General features: G+C 39.7%; 1 protein-coding gene across 2 annotated transcripts in view; it reads left to right on the top strand.

Moving 5' to 3' along the window:
• Positions 1 to 8,880, top strand: part of msi1b (musashi RNA binding protein 1b) — a 21,378-nt gene extending 12,498 nt beyond the window's left edge. Inside the window, exons 7-15 of one of the 2 annotated variants that reach the window (XM_042101982.1) lie at positions 484 to 532; positions 3,280 to 3,362; positions 3,675 to 3,792; positions 4,208 to 4,288; positions 5,162 to 5,218; positions 5,996 to 6,055; positions 6,364 to 6,494; positions 6,884 to 6,930; positions 7,164 to 8,880. In XM_042101982.1, coding sequence (XP_041957916.1) covers positions 484 to 532; positions 3,280 to 3,362; positions 3,675 to 3,792; positions 4,208 to 4,288; positions 5,162 to 5,218; positions 5,996 to 6,055; positions 6,364 to 6,494; positions 6,884 to 6,925 — 621 coding nt within the window. In that variant the 3' untranslated portion in view covers positions 6,926 to 6,930; positions 7,164 to 8,880. Of the gene's footprint in view, positions 1 to 483; positions 533 to 3,279; positions 3,363 to 3,674; positions 3,793 to 4,207; positions 4,289 to 5,161; positions 5,219 to 5,995; positions 6,056 to 6,342; positions 6,495 to 6,883; positions 6,931 to 7,163 lie in introns of both variants that reach the window. The other variant, XM_042101981.1, reaches the window with a different exon arrangement.
• The last annotated feature ends 9,013 nt before the right edge of the window (positions 8,881 to 17,893 follow it).

Raw genomic sequence — 17,893 nt, 5'->3', positions numbered from 1 at the left:
TCTCCCCTGCCTCACTCCTTGCCTCCTCCCTGCGCTCGATTTGTCCATCTGTCGCTGGGCACCCAAGTCAGGGGGTGGAGGTTGAACCCACCCGGATCAGAGGGACCAGAGCATACAGTCACTTCTGTAATAGCGCTCTACATTCATCAAGGCCCTTATTATCCTATTTGTTTCTGTTTTTTTTATGCATAAAGGGAACTCATCAGAAACGCCAACTGCTATATTATGAATTACTATATCATTCATTTATTTATTTTCGGCAAAGACTATGTTAGTTCCTTCTGTACATTAGCCTGGTTCAGATATGTCACTTGGATCCTCTTTATTTGTTTTTGTTTGGTTTTTATGGTAAATTGCAGTACAGCATACAGTTGAATTGGTTGTAGTGAAGTTCCCTCCCTTCACTGTAAAGCACTTTGGTTGTGAAATATGTACCTGTCCGCTGTCTAACTCTCTTTCTCTCTCCTACTCTGTGTCTTCTAGGTTGACGACGCCATGCTCATGTTTGACAAAACCACCAACAGACATAGAGGTTAGTATTCTAGTATTTATTTTTACCTCTCGTATTTCAACTTTGTAATGACATTAATGTTGCTTCAGAAAACAGTAAGTCCCGTTCACTTTAAAGTTAATCATCTCGTTGTGAGAAGAGCATCTCACTCCGCTGTAAAATGTGGAGGGAGATGCTCAGTGGTTGTCTTTCTTGAGTTGTTCACTTTGCAGAGCTTGCCTGTGTAGTTTGCATTACACGACATAAGGTTAGATTAATGCTCTGACTGGACCTGTGGAGAACAAGCTGAAGGTCAGATACATTCAGCCGTAATTATGCAATAAGTTTCAAGCCTGAGGACAGAGATGAGCAGGATGTTCTCTCTCTCTCTCTCTCTCTCTCTCTCTCTCTCTCTCTCTCTCTCTCTCTCTCTCTCTCTCTCTCTTTCTCTCTCTCTATCTCTCTCTATCTCTCTTTTTCTATCTAGCTATCTCTCTACCTCTATCTCTATGTCTGTTGTTGTCTCTCACACCCACACCATTTGTCAATTTTTACAACTTGAGCCGATCCCATCCCTTAACCACACCAGATCAACTCAATTCAAGTCAAGTTACATGCATTTATAGACCACAGTACCACAGTGCTTTTTAGTTGAAGCAAATCAGACATTTAATCAGGGTCCTCTCCGATCATTTCCACAGTGGGGGTTCATTTCCCCCCGCTGACAACCTCACTTCCTGTGTTCGCTATTCCTTGTTTCTGCTTACCATAGCCCTCCATTATACAGTTCTGTGTGCAAAAATACTACTAGACTAAACTTACTATCCTTTAAAATCATCTGTCAACCATTTGCCTCCTATAAAGTCCTCCTTAGTCTATCCATTCTTCTCTTTCCTCTCTTCATCTTCTCCTCTTTTTCTTCTTCTTCTTCTTCTTTCTCTTCTCCTCCACCTCTTCTCTCCTCTACTCTCCTGTAGGGCAATCCATCGGGGAGGGGTGGGGGCTGGGCTAATTAGTCGTCCAGTTAATCTGGGTTTAAGATAAACCCTCGTTAAGCATTTCCCCCTCCCAGCTACTGATCGATTACGACAGCCTGACGGCTTTGCGGCGACCTGGAGGCGCAGGAGGTTACAGGGTGGGGGAGGAGTGTGAAGGAAGGAGTGAGGGAGAAGGAGGGATGAAGGAGTGAGGGAGAAGGAGGGATGAAATGGACAAAAAATGAACAGTCGGTGTGAACGTGCCAGGTCGCCACGCTCACAGCAGAGCGGTGTGGACACCTCAGCGTGAACACAAAATAGAAAGAGACATTAACCCTTAAAGGAGTACCGTCACACCGGTGTGACGGGAATGTTGAGAAATTAACATTCTAAAGAATATCTGGGTTCATTGAATTCAACATAGAATTTTAGAACCTTCAATTGTTGCGGAACTTAGAACGTTCAAAAACCTACACCTTTAAGGGTTAAATGTGTGTGTTACCACCGGCCGGCTATGGATCTTAATATAAATGCTCATGTTAATGTGAAGTACTGTCCACGGTCCAGTCGGTCCTTTTGCAAAGGAGTATTTGTCCTCAGAAATGATATCAGGTGTGATAACGTAAATGGTTATGTGATTTCACCAACATCTAGAATGGCCACTCTTCAGTGAGCACCCTCCCTCACTCTGTGTAAGTATACAGAGGTCACTGAGGCACTGACAGTTATACAAGTTACATACTACCAATCTTTTTTATGGGTCATAGTAGGCTATGAGAGTTCTTCCTGTCAAATAAATGAATGCCATTCATCTCATTGTGTATGGCATTGCATGTCATGCATTACTCCTAGTTAGTAAATTCATTTCATAATCAATGCAGAATAACACTATCATATTTCATCATAATCTTTGGCATCTACCAGACAATCTTTCGTATCTAGCAGACCGTGAGTTTACAGTACCCTCCAGAATTATTGGCACCTCTGCTAAAGTTGACTAAAAAGAGGAATATAAAATTATCTTTTGGAAATTGATCTTAATGCCTTAAGTAAAAAATGAGAAAATATCCAACATTTAAGGACCCCAATTTTCTTTGTGAATGAATAATGTATCATACATAAATAAATGTTCTTCCTTAAAATAAAGGGGTCATCAAGTATTGGCACCCCTATGTTAAATTCCCATAGAGGCAGGCAGATTTTTTTTTTTAAAGGTCAGTTATTTCATGGATCCAGGATACTATTCATCCTGATAAAGTTTCCTTGGCCTTTGGAATTAAAATAGCCCCACATCATCACATACCCTTCACCATACCTAGAGATTGGCACGGTTTTATTTTTATGCTCATTGAGCTCAAGGCAAATCAAACCAGCTAATAGGCTAACTGAAATAAAACCATTCCAATTTCTAGGTAAGATTTTATATTCCTCTTTTTAGTCAACTTTAGCAGAGGTTCCAATAATTCTGGAGGGTACTGTATATGTATATATGTGAAATTATTGTTGTCGTTCTAAAAGTATTGTTCCTAAGTTAAGTTCTTAAAATATTGTTGTATAGTAGTTGTTAAAGTTCTTATGTTATCCAATCAGTGAAGAATTATAAGTAGCATCATAATGAAACCTGCTATGTGGGAGAGCTGGAGTTTTTGAATAGTCCATGAAGCAAGAGAAACACTGAGGATGATCATTGAGGTGGCCTTGACACCTGATGCTAAAAGGAAGTTGGAACGTGGAGGAGGGCAAGAGAAATGCGTGAGCGGCTTTTGTTCTGTCTGTGTATCTCACCTCTGGGCCCTCCTCCTCCTCTTTCAGGTTTCGGCTTTGTCACGTTCGAGAACGAGGACGTGGTGGAGAAAGTCTGTGAGATCCACTTCCATGAGATCAACAACAAAATGGTGGGTAGACAGGTTGTGTTTGTATGTGCTTTGTGAGTGAATGAAAGAGTGAGTGAGTGAGTGAGTAAGAGAGTGTTTGTGTGTGTGTGTGTGTGTGTGTGTGTGTGTGTGTGTGTGTATGTGTGTGTGTGTGTGTGTGTGTGTGAGCGAGAGAGTGAAGATGTAAATATGTCTATGCTTTTGTACAGTAACAGGCGGAATCAACCATTTGTCTTTTAGGTGTGAATTTGTCATTTTTAAACAGTTCTATTCATATCAACTTGATTGCTGCTAAGCCAGGGTTCACCTCTCACCCAATGTGTTTGTTTTCAGGTGGAGTGCAAGAAGGCTCAGCCCAAGGAAGTGATGACACCTACAGGTTCATCCAGAGGTCGCGCACGTGTCATGCCGTACGGAATGGATGCCTTCATGCTAGGAATCGGCATGCTGGGTAAGACGATACCTGCCACTCTTGATGCCAGGCCCTGGGTCTGGGTTAAGCAGCGGAAATAAAGACAATGTTCCGGCTGATATGAATTGGGGCTCAATAACTGAGTTTAGTGTAGCATAAATGAAAGAACTGTGTATGGCAAAGATGTTGAGGAAGATTGTGATGTGTGTGGGTGCCAATTCAGTCATCAACATACTGGCCATTAGTGGAATCAAAACTCTCTGACTCCACCTAGTGGTCAGTGTATGAGTTGCGGATAAGCCCATGTCTAATTTAGACTCTGTTTAAAAAAAAAAAAAAAATGTTTACCTGGCACATCTGCAAGCCTAGCCAGCCACACACACACACAAACACACACTCAGTTCAACGGTAGGTCCCAGTGACGTCCTGCTCAGACACCTGTCCTGTTTCTCAGGTTACCCAGGGTTCCAGACGGCCACCTACACCAGCCGCAGCTACGCTGGCCTGACCCCCGGCTACGCCTATCAGTTCCCTGGTAAGATGGGCCTTCATTCAGTAGAATAGCCTCTCTGATTGAACACTCCGTACGCACACACTGTATGTGTGCATGGTAGTTTACTGTATAAATGTATCTGTCTTGTGTTCTTTTCCAGTGATAATATAGATACCTATCAGGTTGCATGCATTTGTGAAAGACTATATGTACTTGTGGATATGCACCCTTTTAGTAGAGTGTAAAGCAACCTGCTTCTTTCCATTGTACTTGCAAATCTATCTATCTGTAATGATAATACACACACACACACACACACACACACACACACACACACACACACAGAGCCACACACAGGTATACTACACACCACATAAGGACAGACAGATTGCACACACACACACACACACACACACACACACACACACACACACACACACACACACACACATACACACATACACACACACACACACACACACACACACACACACACACACATAAAACATAAGCCCATATAATGCAAATGCATTTTCTAGAAACAGGTACATCACCTGAAAATTTGGCAGACAGACAGCTGCTTGTAAATTTCAAGTAGTGTACTTAAACATGTGTGTTTGTGTTTATATATGTATATTCATACATGTGTGTGCATGTGTATGTGTACCCCCACACTGATTTCATGAAGTAGTTCACATATATATACAGTAAATCAAATCGGTCTGTCTGTTTCTCTGTAAGTCTGCTGGTGTGTATCCAATTAGTCATTCTGTGATCCCTCCTTACCTGTTGTGCCCTGTCTTTAGCTAAGTGTCACTGTACAAGCTTGACCTGCGAATACATGTGTGTGACGGCGTGAGTGTGCGCATTTGTGCTTTTCTGCTGTGTCTAAACGCTGTCTCATCTTTATTCTAGAGTACCACTTAGAGAGGACCCCCCTCCTGACTTCACCCCACCCCCCAGAACTCACAGGTCAGTGCTTCCTTTGAGCTTTACAAGCAGCTTCCCAAATCCGAACAGATGTGTTAGACACTGATGCTAATGTAGAACATGCTGCATATTGCAGATCAGTATATTGTGGATAACATGAGACACTATACATAGTAGAGCAGAGGTGTAAAAGTACGGCTTCAGAAAGTAAATGTCCTGCCACAGTTTTGTTCCTGATTCTAATTAGCACAACTCTTAAGCCGCGGAGATTAGGTAATGAAATCACCTGTGTGAAGCGCACAGGTACAACCAATACATGGCAGGACTTTTACTTTCTGAAGCCGGATTATTGGATGCTGACAAAATAGTCACGTTGGCCTGGTATGTGCCATGCATGCTGAGATGCAGCCACCTCAATTACTGTTATATCCAGTCCTGGTATTCAAATAAAAATAGTACATTTCTAGGTGCTCTAGATAATGTTGAGTGCCTCAATCAACTACACAGTCATTACACTTAATGTGAAATGATATTGGACATAGTGGACTTATAAATCATACAGTGCATCTCTAGATATCAAGAACATGACCTCTAATACAGCATGATATTGATATTAGTATCTGATATGCATTACACCCCATTGGAACAAAGTACTTTAGTGAACACAATAATGTGTTATGTGCCAACAATGTCAATGGTAAATTGTGATTTGCATGTTTATTTACTTGTTTCTGTGTCTTGGAGATTATGTAGCATTATGTTTGACCTGTCACCGTTACTGTAGGTAAAAGTGTGTTATTTGTTTTCTGTTGTTCTCAGCAATTCCACTGACCTACAATCCAATGGCAGCGGCAGCAGCTGCAGCAGCAGTGGTTAGAGGTAAACCAGACAAACCCTGTTATGTCTTTTTTTGGTGCACATTTCTTCCCCTACATTACCACTCATTTGGAGGATAACTTGTTGCTGCGATGCATATTGAAATAATGTCCATCTGCAATGCAGAGTCTTGCCCAGAACCTTTGCCCCTTGTACCACCCAGGACAACTTTGAATATATTTATTGGCAATGTAAATGATTGCCATAACATGCAAATGAAAGTTTGTATGGAGATGAATTTGCGAATGTTCCCGATCACTTCATTGGGTTGTCATGTGTCCTCCCTGAAGGCTCTACCCCCTCTCGCTCAGCCGGCTTCCTGAGCACCAGCAGTCCCGGACCCATGGCAGACCTGTACGGAGCCAATCAGGAGTCAGCGGTCAGCAGCTACCTTAGTGCAGCCAGCCCAGCCCCTAGCACCGGCTTCAGCCACAGTCTGGGGGTGAGATCGCCAGCGATGGCCCATTCATGTTTACTTATTAAAGCAGCAGTCATGGCTGCCATTAAGCTGTGTTTCATGTAGGAACATACTGTACTAATGGAAGGGATGATGTGGAGAATTCGAGTTGTCTTGAACACACCATTACGTTTCGTCACAACACTAATCCATTGAACATTAATGTTTACCTCTGAAATGAGCAATCATAAGCTAATAAGCCGTGTTTTGCATATACATTTATGAAAGTATTACCAACACACAGTAATAATGTTTGTAATCGTGCTCTATTATCTACTTTTGCTTAGTACCATAAAGGATTATATTTAAAGTCTCTTTTTTCTTTCTTCTCTTTCTCCAATCTTTCTATCTCTCCATCATTCTTTCTTTCTCAGGGTCCTCTGATTGCTGCAGCCTTCACTAATGGCTACCACTAAGAAAAGTGAGTGTAGTATATCAGCCTCACAGTCACTCACACATACACATACTGTAAACACATTGCAGTTCACAAAGAGTGAAACGTCATGAACACTAACATCTCGGTGTGTGTGTGTCTGTGTGTGTGTGTGGTGTGTGTGTGTGGTGTGTGTGTGTGTGTGTGTGTGTGTGTGTCGTGTGTGTGTGTGTGTGTGTGTGTGTGTGTGTGTGTGTGTGTGTGTGTGTGTGTTCTGTCAGGCTGTAAGCTGAGCAGACAGAAGGCCTCAGCGCTGCTTTGAGCCAGAGCACTTTGTCTCTACTGGAGGTTTCAACACGCAGGCTCCCGGGGCAGGGGCCTGAAGTGGCCAAAATCTCTCCTGCTGAAGAGAGGTCAGAGGTCAACCGTTCATCTTTCACTTCCTGTCTCTCGCACTCTCTCTATCTCTCTCAACGACCGGGACATCTGGAGAAGTCGTTTTCACTGTATGTCTCCGCTTGTTTTATTTTTATAATTTTTTTTTAAAGTGATTTGAAAGTATCTAACTGTAGTTCTTGCTTTTGTTTTTTGCCGTTACTGTACTCTCGCGTATCCACTGATGCAAAGAGCTGTGGCTTACTCACTGATTTTTGTGCGATGGAGCTGGCATGTGTGTCTGATTGTGGCCAGGGTTGAGTTTTGCTCAGAGGATGAGAGTACAGGTTTACATGTTTCTCTGTTATAATTTGTTTGTTTGTTTTCTTTATTTCTTTTAGTTGTGCAACTTTAGAATGGGAGCAATAATCTTTGAATGTGCTGTTATCTCGCTGGTTTTAAACCTTGTAACTTTAAACTCTGAACATTTTGGATGTAATTTTTTTCCCAGTGGAAGATGAGCTGAAATGTCAAAAAATGTATATTTTGGTAGCTTTTGCATACTAATGATTATAGTGATAATCAAGAAAATATTTTTAATAGTTGGGTTTTTAACCGCGAGGTTCGGTTGTTTTTAATAAAACACTGTATATACTGTTCTGTCTTTTCTGAGTTTTCCACTGAAAATGTTACGGTGTTGTTATGCTGTATGGGGAACTGTGATTGGCGTTTAATGATGTCTCTGTAAATGAAAAACAGTCATGCCAGTCTAGAGGCGAGACACTGTCATAGTAACATCAGCAGTAGGCTGGATATAAGCCTACAGTAAGTCCCAGCCATTGCTGGATTCGTGTAAAGTATGTGTACATCTAAGTTACCTTAACACTGCTAATCTGAACAGTCTTTTCACACTAATCTTATTTTGTTAGAATGAACCTATCCTTTCACAATACTGACAAGAAACATCAGATGCACATACAGTCCAGGTCAGGGAGCTTATACGACATCAAGTCATATGTTGAGAGCTTCTTGATATTTTCCACACACATTTCACTCATGTTAGTATCCAGTTTATTCACTCTGACTGCAGGAATACAGTTCCTGAAGTCCACTGTAAAACACACATGATTTCACTGTCAAACCTTGCTGTTGGATTATGTTTGTTTTTCTTTTGTAAATCTATAGTTAGGGTTTCCCTTTGCCCTCACCCACCCCTATTCCCCTGCGCTCTTATATTGTCCACTGAGTTTGTTCACATCATGCTTTGTTTCAAGAGAACATTTGAAGGTCAAATGAAGGATGCTGTTTCAAGTAGATATGTAACATGCACAGCTCTCGTGCTGGTTGCCGATTGTTTTTTTGGGCAGCCATGTGTGTTTGTATCGTGTGTGTGTGTGTGTGTGTGTGTGTGTGGTGAGTATCATGGGTCAGTCAGGGTCTATTCTGTTACAAAATGATAATCAGTGCTAACTGTGAATTTGGCTCTTACAACTGCCACTCTCTCTGAGACTTAGGTACAACTTTATATTGCACGCAGATGGATGCATGGTAAACTGACAGAAGGGTAATTGTTTTCAGAGTGAAAGGGAGAAAATGAATTAACTTGTCTGTTACATCTTGGGAGAAAAAAAAAATCAAGAAATTGATAAGGCAATAACACAATCATGCTTGCTCAGTATCTGCCTGTTGGCAGACCTGTCCTCTACTCCCCTCTGCTGGCCAAACAAAAGTACTACCAGGCCAGTGTGGAACATTCTGTCAGTGTACTGAACGTAGTGTTCTCAGGCCTAGGCCTACAGTACATCAGGTGTCTTTGGCTTATCAGTATTGCCACTGACTTATTTTTGTCAGTCTGGTAGGCAGAGCAAATAAAGGATGGAGAACACTCATAGTCTAGGCAGGTGGATTAGTAGCAGAACTACGAACCATTGGAATCTATCATGAGGAGAACAAGTCAGGTTCTATAATCTTTGTCATCGTTCATTCTGAAAGTAGCTTTATGTGCTTATGGCTTTGATTCCCCCGTGAGATTCATGTTGGATTTGAATTTGTGAAAGTGTGGGTGTTCTGTACCAACCGGAGCCATGAAAGATCACTGTTTTGTGTTTATTTTATGTCCAATGTGTCATTTTTGTTATTTTGTTTTCTCTTTCACACATGTACACACTGTCTCCCGAAAACACGTAAAACTCCTAATAAATTATTTTCAAACATTCCAATTTTGGCTTCTGTAAATATTTTATTTAACAACTCACTGAACTACCATTGCATCAGTGAATATTACCCTTTGTTAAACTCTGTATGGATGTATGGAGTTGCTTCTGGTCTCAGTTTCCACATGCAGGAGCAGTAGCATATTTTGGTGCTTAAAATTTCGGTTTCTAAATGTGTTATTTAAAGCTCTTAAATTTAGAGCAAGGAGGAAAACAATGTGCATCTTAGTTGTTAGTTGTTTATAGCGTTTGATTTTTCAGCCTCCGAGTAGTGGTTGTTCAACAGACATAAACCCAGTGCCATGACCTGTGGCCTATAGGACAAGATAGACTCGTGCATGAAAGCCCCTGCAGTGGCACTATGGCCTTCCTCTGTGGTTTGGTGCCATCAGTGTGGGTTCTTCAAATATTCATGTTGCACCTTCACCCTCTTACCAAACTCTTGGCAGTTAGATAGATGATCTTATACCAACAGTACCCCCCATCCCTTCTCTTCTATTGCTCTCTCTCTCTCTCTCTCTGTCTCTCTCTCAGGCCAAGTTGAGTTGCACGCCTATTAAAGTTAGATGAACTTACACCCACACATACACCCAAAGAGACAGCAAAAGGGCTAAAAACGAGGGTGAGGTTACCCATGTACTCTGAAGAAAGATAAAACAATATTCAGTAATGCCATTTCTAATCACATTGATGAGCCTAAAATGGACATAATGTTATGTTAATTTTCGGTGACCATTGCGCTGACATTGTCATGCCAGTTTTCACCTTTTGGAATGTGAGAGTTAATACATCTAGTGTGTTAAAAAGAGTTATGTAAGATCATCAATAGGTCTACTTACCAAGAAGACAGACGGTAACCATGGTAGAGCAAAATTGCTATTATGTAACCATTGTTATAGGCTACTGTTATAGGCATCCGTATTACGTCCGTGTGTCAACTCAAGCACTCTTCCAACTCACCCTGCCTGCACATCATCTGTTTGTGATGATATGGAGACAAAGTATTTTTGAGAAGACCTGGGAGAAATATATCTAAGTCATATAGTAGGCTAGGTTGGAACAAAGTAATTATGATGATTATTTTAATGGTTTTCTTTTAAGGCTGTCTTCAACCAGTACTTTCGCTCAATGAAGCTTAAGGTAAGGCCATAATTGAGTTAATTAGAGGATGAATTCATACAGTGGATTCCACAACGTAGCATTATTTCCTGTGAAACTGATTGCTTACCCAATTACTTTCTGTACTTTAAATACATCTAATAAATACATTTAAGGGGCAGCCGTACTGGTTAGGGCATCAGGCTTGTAACCGGAGGGTTGCCGGTTCGATCCCCGACCAGTAGTAAAATTGTGGGCAGGGGAAGTGGTTGAGCACTGCTCTCCCATGCCAACATCAACGGCTGAAGTGCCCTTGAGCAAAGCACCTAACCCCTCACTGCTCCCCGAGCGCCACTGTAGCAGGCAGCTCACTGCTTCTGTGTCCAGCTCACTGTGTGCTTCACCTCACTGTGTGTTCACTGTGTGCTGTGTGTGTTTCACTAATTCACGGATTGGGATAAATGCAGAGACCAAATTTCCCTCGCGGGATCAAACGAGTATATTACTTATACTACTTATACATCTATGTTTATGTTAAGACAATGATCAGCTAGTTAGTACATAATCCACTAGCAACATGTTGTTCAAATACACATCTCTCTTTCTCCCTCTCTCACACACACACACACACACAAACACACACACACACACACACACACACACACACACACACGCACACACACACACACACACACACACACACTAAGGGTAAGGTTCACCCCTTAAAGAAATAGGCCCTTTCTCTCAACCCCACATTCTCCCAGCCACCTGTTCTGACTCAGTGTCTGTGCATTTCCTCCTTGCTTCACTGGTCATTCCTGCTTATCCATCTATTAGCAAAAGCTACTGTTAATCGATGCCAAAGGAGCATTCACTAACTTGTATAGACATTTGTCCTCACAAGATGGTGACGACCTGAAGAATAGCAAGGTAATGTACTGACTGCAGAAACTATGTGTTGTAATGCCTCCATGAGTTTCATGTTGAATTTCAGTGTGGGTGTTCTGCTCCAACAGAGCCATGAAAGACCACCAATGTAAGTTTTTGTTCAATTTAAGTATTTTTTGTCATTTTATTTTCCCTTTTCCCACATATAAACACTGTTTCCTGAAAACATGTAAACTATAACTATAAACATTCCAATTTTGGCTTTTGAAGTGTATTGATCCTGCAAAAATGTTATGTAACATCTTACTGTAGTTGTTTCTCAAATTCTAATCCCAGCTTCCAAAGCCGCATACACATATTTTGGTGCTAATCTTTCTTATTTCCTCTTTCTTAACTGATTACCTCTGTATCAGTTCAAACTCTTAAATATAGAGCACTCTTAAATATAAAAACTCTTAAATATAAAAAAACTATTTGTGTCTTAGCAGTCTGTTGTTTATAGTATGTGTGATCTTTCAGCCTCTGAGTAAATGTTGTTTAACGCAGTGTTTTTCAACCACTGTGCCGGGGGACACTAGTGTGCCGTGAGAGATCATCAGGTGTGCCGCAGAAAATTACCCAAATGATTGTATGATTGCACTATTTGTGGTTTGCAGGCATTGTACAATGGGGGCCCCATATCCAGTATTCACAGAATCATCACATATCCAGTTTATAACAACAATTAAATTAGATATAGTCACCAAATGAAACAGAGGGCGCTTGTTTTATTGAGCAGGTCTTGCATAGAAGCCATAATAAGGCCATATCTGTGTATTATTTGAAATTTTAGGCTATGGTATGTTCATTTTTTCTTTACACAGGATGTTAGTGTGCCGTGGGACATTTTAAGTGTCAAAAGTGTGCCGTGGCACAAAAAAGGTTGAAAAACACTGGTTTAACGGACATAAACCCAGTGCCATGACCTGTGGCCTATAGGACTAGATACATGTACTAAATACGTCTGTCTTCATGTTGCACCTTCACCCTCTTACCAGCCTCTTGGCAGTTAGTTCAAAATTATCTCATACCAATCATACCTGCCATGGCCTCTCTCCTCTTGCTCTCTCTCTATCTCTCTCTCTCTCTCTCTCTCTCTCTCTCTTTCATACACACACACACACACATACACACATACACATACACACACACACACACACACACACACACACACACACACACACAAAGAGATTCACAAACACACACACCAACAAGCATGCTGAAATGTTTTTTTTTAATCATTATTATTATTCAGCCTGAAAATTTTAATGTGTCTAGTTAGGCTCCTAGACTTGAATGCCCTGTCCATGTGTCGATTTTTGAGCTAGTCCACATGTTTTCTTTGTATGACAGAATAGACCACTGGCTCCTCCTCAGTAGAATTCTTACCCTGTGTTTGACTTTTCAAACTTCCTGGACGTTTCTAAATGAAAAACAAATTGTGTTTTCAATCACAAAATTAAATAATTGTACAGTATACCATTATTTATTTGTATTGGCCAATTATGTATGCATTTCCATCGGATCCGAATGAAGTCATTTCATGAATTTACCAAACCAGATCACCATTTCATTCCACGTGCATTTGAGACGTGTAAAAAATTAACTCCGTAACTTCTCTGATGTAGGAGCCTTCTGTCATCGACTAAGACGAAGCAGCTTCCTTTTAGAGACCTGAAACTACCACAGTATCCGTGTGTCAGCCAGACTTTCCGCTAGTTTTATTTTGCCTAATGATTAAGCAAAAATAGAAAATGTCAATCACATGACCTAAGATACATAGGCTAAAAGACGGAGGTAGTTAGCCATGCACTCTTGCACAAATACCCAATAACAATGCAGTGGTAGTTTACTCATTCTTGTCATGCTTACGGGCTCAACTTTTGTCTCATTCAGACAACAGTTTCAAAGTTGGTGTTGTTGTTGTCAAGCTAGTCCTCTGCAGTCCTCTATTCGCCAATTAGACATATTGTCAGCCTTTTCAATTACTGCATCAAAAAAAGAGTATATTTGTGTATCTTTAGGTCCTTGTGGATTTGTCTCCTCTGTGATGTTCAAGTTGAGTTTTAACGGGTGTTTCTGCAGCTATGGGCACTTTGATGTCCTTGTAAGCCTACTGAAATTTTGGATTTCTTTCAAAAATTGTCATATGATGCTTGATAAATATATACACTGTGCTATTATAGCCTACATCTTGTCTTAAATTATGATATAAATAAAATGTTATTTAATACAATTTTTTAAAGCATTTTAGGGGTCCAAATACCACTTTTGTAGGCCCTACATGTCCCTCACCTGAGGTCTCAGTATTGAAAGACCTAAAACAAGCTAATTCAATTGCAAAATTACATTATTTCAAATGAAAGTGTTTCACAGACTAGGCTACTCTAGATCATATTCAAATATTGTTTTCATTAGGCCTACTCATCATTAATATGATTTTTTTTTAAAAATCAAAACACACCTGTCCCTTACTTTTGGGTCCTTACCGCAACTATGAACTAAACCCATATTGAATGTATTTTACAAAGCAAAACAAATCTAGTTTCTAAGGCAACATACATTAATGAATGAGCACATGGTAAACATGTGCTTACCAACCATACCAAGTGACTCAAATGTCAGAGAAAGCCAGGTAAAGATCATGTCTTTATTTGTTATAACCATGTATTAATTATGGGTCCTTACCGTAACACTTAGTAATTGTGTATTTTGAAATACTTTTTAAAAATAAGTTTATATTACTGTTAGATTCATGTGTATGATGTGGTGACACTGAAACTAACATAACAAACCTTGTTAGCTACCATTATCTGCCGTATTAGCAAAAATATAATATACTGTACCGCAGCAGCCTTAGGTAAAATTGGTATATATAGTATTCATATTATGTACAAATTGTTGCGGTAAGGACATGTTGTGGTAATGACCTTTGGTAGAAACTAATGATAAACCCATTGAAGATAAACATTAAAAAATAAACTTGTTCCACATTTAAAAATCTTAATGACTTTATGCAATTGTGTGTACATGTGAACAATATTTTACAGATTGTGATGGTTAAGATGATTTTTATAGGGGTTGATTTTGTCATGTTTAAGGGCATCAAAAGTGACCCAAGTTGCAGAAACACACAATGTTAACATGTGAATGAGTGGGTGAGCTGTACCAACCAGAGCCATGCAAGGTAACGATGAAGAGAAGTGATCCCTGCTAGGACCCATCAACTGCTTCTTTGCTTTTATTCCATGTTTGATAAGTCACTTGTGTCCTTTCACACATTCATGCAGAAACACACAATGTTCTTCACAGCATTTCTGGTCTTTGGGCTATAGGTGGATATGGTTGTTCCATGGACATACTGTACAGTGTAGACCAAAGGCCTGTAGCCCTTGGTGAAGAGACACTTAAGTATGAAAACCCCTGGAAGTACTTCACCAAAAAAATTAGACCTGTTCCACAGTGGCATGTAAGTTGTGTGCCACTGTTTTGTCTTATTTCATTTTAGTTTTGTTTGTTTTTCTTTATGCTGACTGCCATACACTGTCTTGTCCACACTGTGCTTGGTATGGTTGGCCTATTGCAAGGGGTAGTGTTGTGCATTGAGACTAAACATCAATATCATAGGTTGACAACAAGTTAACAAGTATTTCCATACGGTAGACTGTTACTCCGGGAGCACAGCTGTCTATGCTATATTAGTTCATATCTGTGTCTGTAACCATTGATTTTGCACATCCACACGGGAGACTGTTCCTCCTGGGGCACAGGGGTCTACACTGTATGCCTCAGGTTGTATGAGTTTAAATCAGATTTTGTACAACCCTTTACTTAATACACTCATACTGTGAGCATTTAGCAGGCTCTACATTATTGGCGGCGCCCTCAGGCCGAGGCTTTATGTTATATTAATCTACATAAGCCTATGAGGTCTTAAGAAGGGCTCCACACTCATAATTGTATGCTGTGGTCATTTTGCCTTTGCTTAGTGTGTATCTTTATCTTACTCTGGCTTACACCATCTTTGCCTTGCTGTGAATCACACTACTTTCTTTTCTTTTCCTGATTGGCCTTTGTAAAAGCTCTTAGATTCTAACCCTGAAGCCTAGGTTGAATGCCCTGTCAAATTGTAACCATTGCCTTCCTTCTAATTGGTTGATTTTTAGTGTTTATACCTTGAACTTTTAGAAACAGAGAAATTAATTAACTTTGAATATTTTTATTGATCTCATTCTAAAGACTCTTTTTCTAAACAAGACACATTGAATACATACAATATATCTTGTATCAGCCTCAACCTGTTTCCTACATGCTTTGACAAAACTCTTGCATATTACCTGCAGGTCACACTTGTATTATATTTTATATAAGCAGGTACCAGTCAAAAGTTTGGACACACACACACTTATTCATAGTTTTTATGTGATTCTTTTTTTTTACTACATATTACAACAATACCGTGCAATGAGACCAGGTCGCAACTGAACAATACCTACATCATCCAAAGTATGATGACAGAAGACAAAGGTTTCTAGAAATATATTATTTCCCTGGGCCACATTTCATATTCTTCACTGTTTACCTCTATGACAACTTTGCCGATAATTGATGTTTTGATTGATTAAAACCAACTTCATTCTTTTCAAAGATAAGCAACAAATGCTCACAATGTATGGGAAATCCACCAAGGCTGTTGGAAATCCGTTCCAGCTGACTATATAAAATTGGTTGAGAGGCTGAGCAAAAGGTCTGTACCTTGAAGAATTTAAATTATTGAAAATATAGCTTTATTTACACTTTTAGACAAATACCCAGAGCTATCACATTACCTTTAGTCAGTTGTCAAAGTTGGAAGCATGTGGTGCTATATAGTTCACATGTCTTTTGGTCTACAGGTAACATTTATCCTTTCAGAATGGATAAGTAGACTGGGTATTAGTCACTGGGATCACAGTTTTATATGAACAGGTGTTTACACATTAATTACACAAGGTGTGGATGGCGGAGGAAACGTGCTCTAACCGTAGCTATAGCAAAACAACATGCCACCAGCACACTACAGCCAAGACATTAACCATTATTATCATGTTATTATTACTCCCCTTTTACAAATACATAAACACACTTGCAGCCACATGCACAAGCTTGCACACACACGCACACACACGCACACACACATTCCTCATATATGCATAGTATGGTAAATAGGTGAAGGGTTGCTCAGCTAACTTATTTTGAAAGTTGATTTTGCTACATGATGCTTGTATGATAGCAGGAACCAGTCATTGCCCATGTTTGACCTAGTCCATATGTCTTATTTGTATGGCAGAATAGACCACAGTGGTATCTAGTCCATGTGTTCCACTTCTCATCCATTCTGGTTCTGGAATTTTCTAAATGAACAACACATTATCTTAGTTAATACTGTACAGTACGACATTTTTCATTGCCATTTAATTTCATGTTTTTGAAGATATGGATTATGTGTTTAGATTACCTGTTGATTTTCTCTACAGTTGAACGTATGATTGTTTATCACAGCGTATGTAATTTCCTCTGTGCCCTCTGATGCTAACTCTTGAGGAATAACCTGAAATTGTTTTACCAGGTGTTAGCAGTAGTATTTATCAACAATATTAGATGTTACCTAAATAAGAATAATTCTTAATAGTTTTATAGGAGAATAATTTATTTTCTAGTTGACGCCTAGCAGTCAGGCAACTGCAGACACTAGGCCCTGTCAAAGATATAAACCAAACACAAAAACAGTGCTTACAAACAGAAAATGCTGGACCAAAAGGTGGTTATTTTGACATATTTTGTGGGTTTTAAAAAATAAATGTATAAGTGGCCAATTGCCTTGAGGCACACTGCAAAAACTGCTTATCTAATAAAATCTAACCAAGTGTTGTTAATCGTATATCAAGATCACTAGTTAATATTGTTTTCAGTATAAAGAGACTTACCTAGCGCTTTCTCTTAAAATCATTTGATTTGATTTAATTTAAGAACAGTTTAAGACGTCTCGTCCTGAAAACAAGCAAATTTGTCTGCCAGTGCATTAAGTAAATTTATCTTGATTTCCCCTTGGGGATCAATAAAGTATCTATCTATCTCTATCCATCTAAAATAAGTCAAAGTCTTCCTGAATTAAGTCAAAATGATCTTTTGAGAGAGTGCTAGGTCTCTTCATACTAAAAATACTGCATAGATTGTTTGATCTTAATATAAGATGAATAACTCTTGGTAAGATTTTTTTCAGTAAAGTCATTTTGTGGAATAATAAGCCAAATGTCCATTGAACTGTCAGCCATGACTCAGCTATACTATAAACGGCTTGTCTAACCAGGTGTTATAAATCTTACGTTAAGATCAAAAATCAAGTGCTTTTAGCACAA

The sequence above is a fragment of the Alosa sapidissima genome, chromosome 8 (genome assembly GCF_018492685.1).
Source record: "Alosa sapidissima isolate fAloSap1 chromosome 8, fAloSap1.pri, whole genome shotgun sequence".
Taxonomy (NCBI): Eukaryota; Metazoa; Chordata; class Actinopteri; order Clupeiformes; family Clupeidae; genus Alosa; species Alosa sapidissima.
This window is presented reverse-complemented; position numbering and strand designations above follow the sequence as displayed.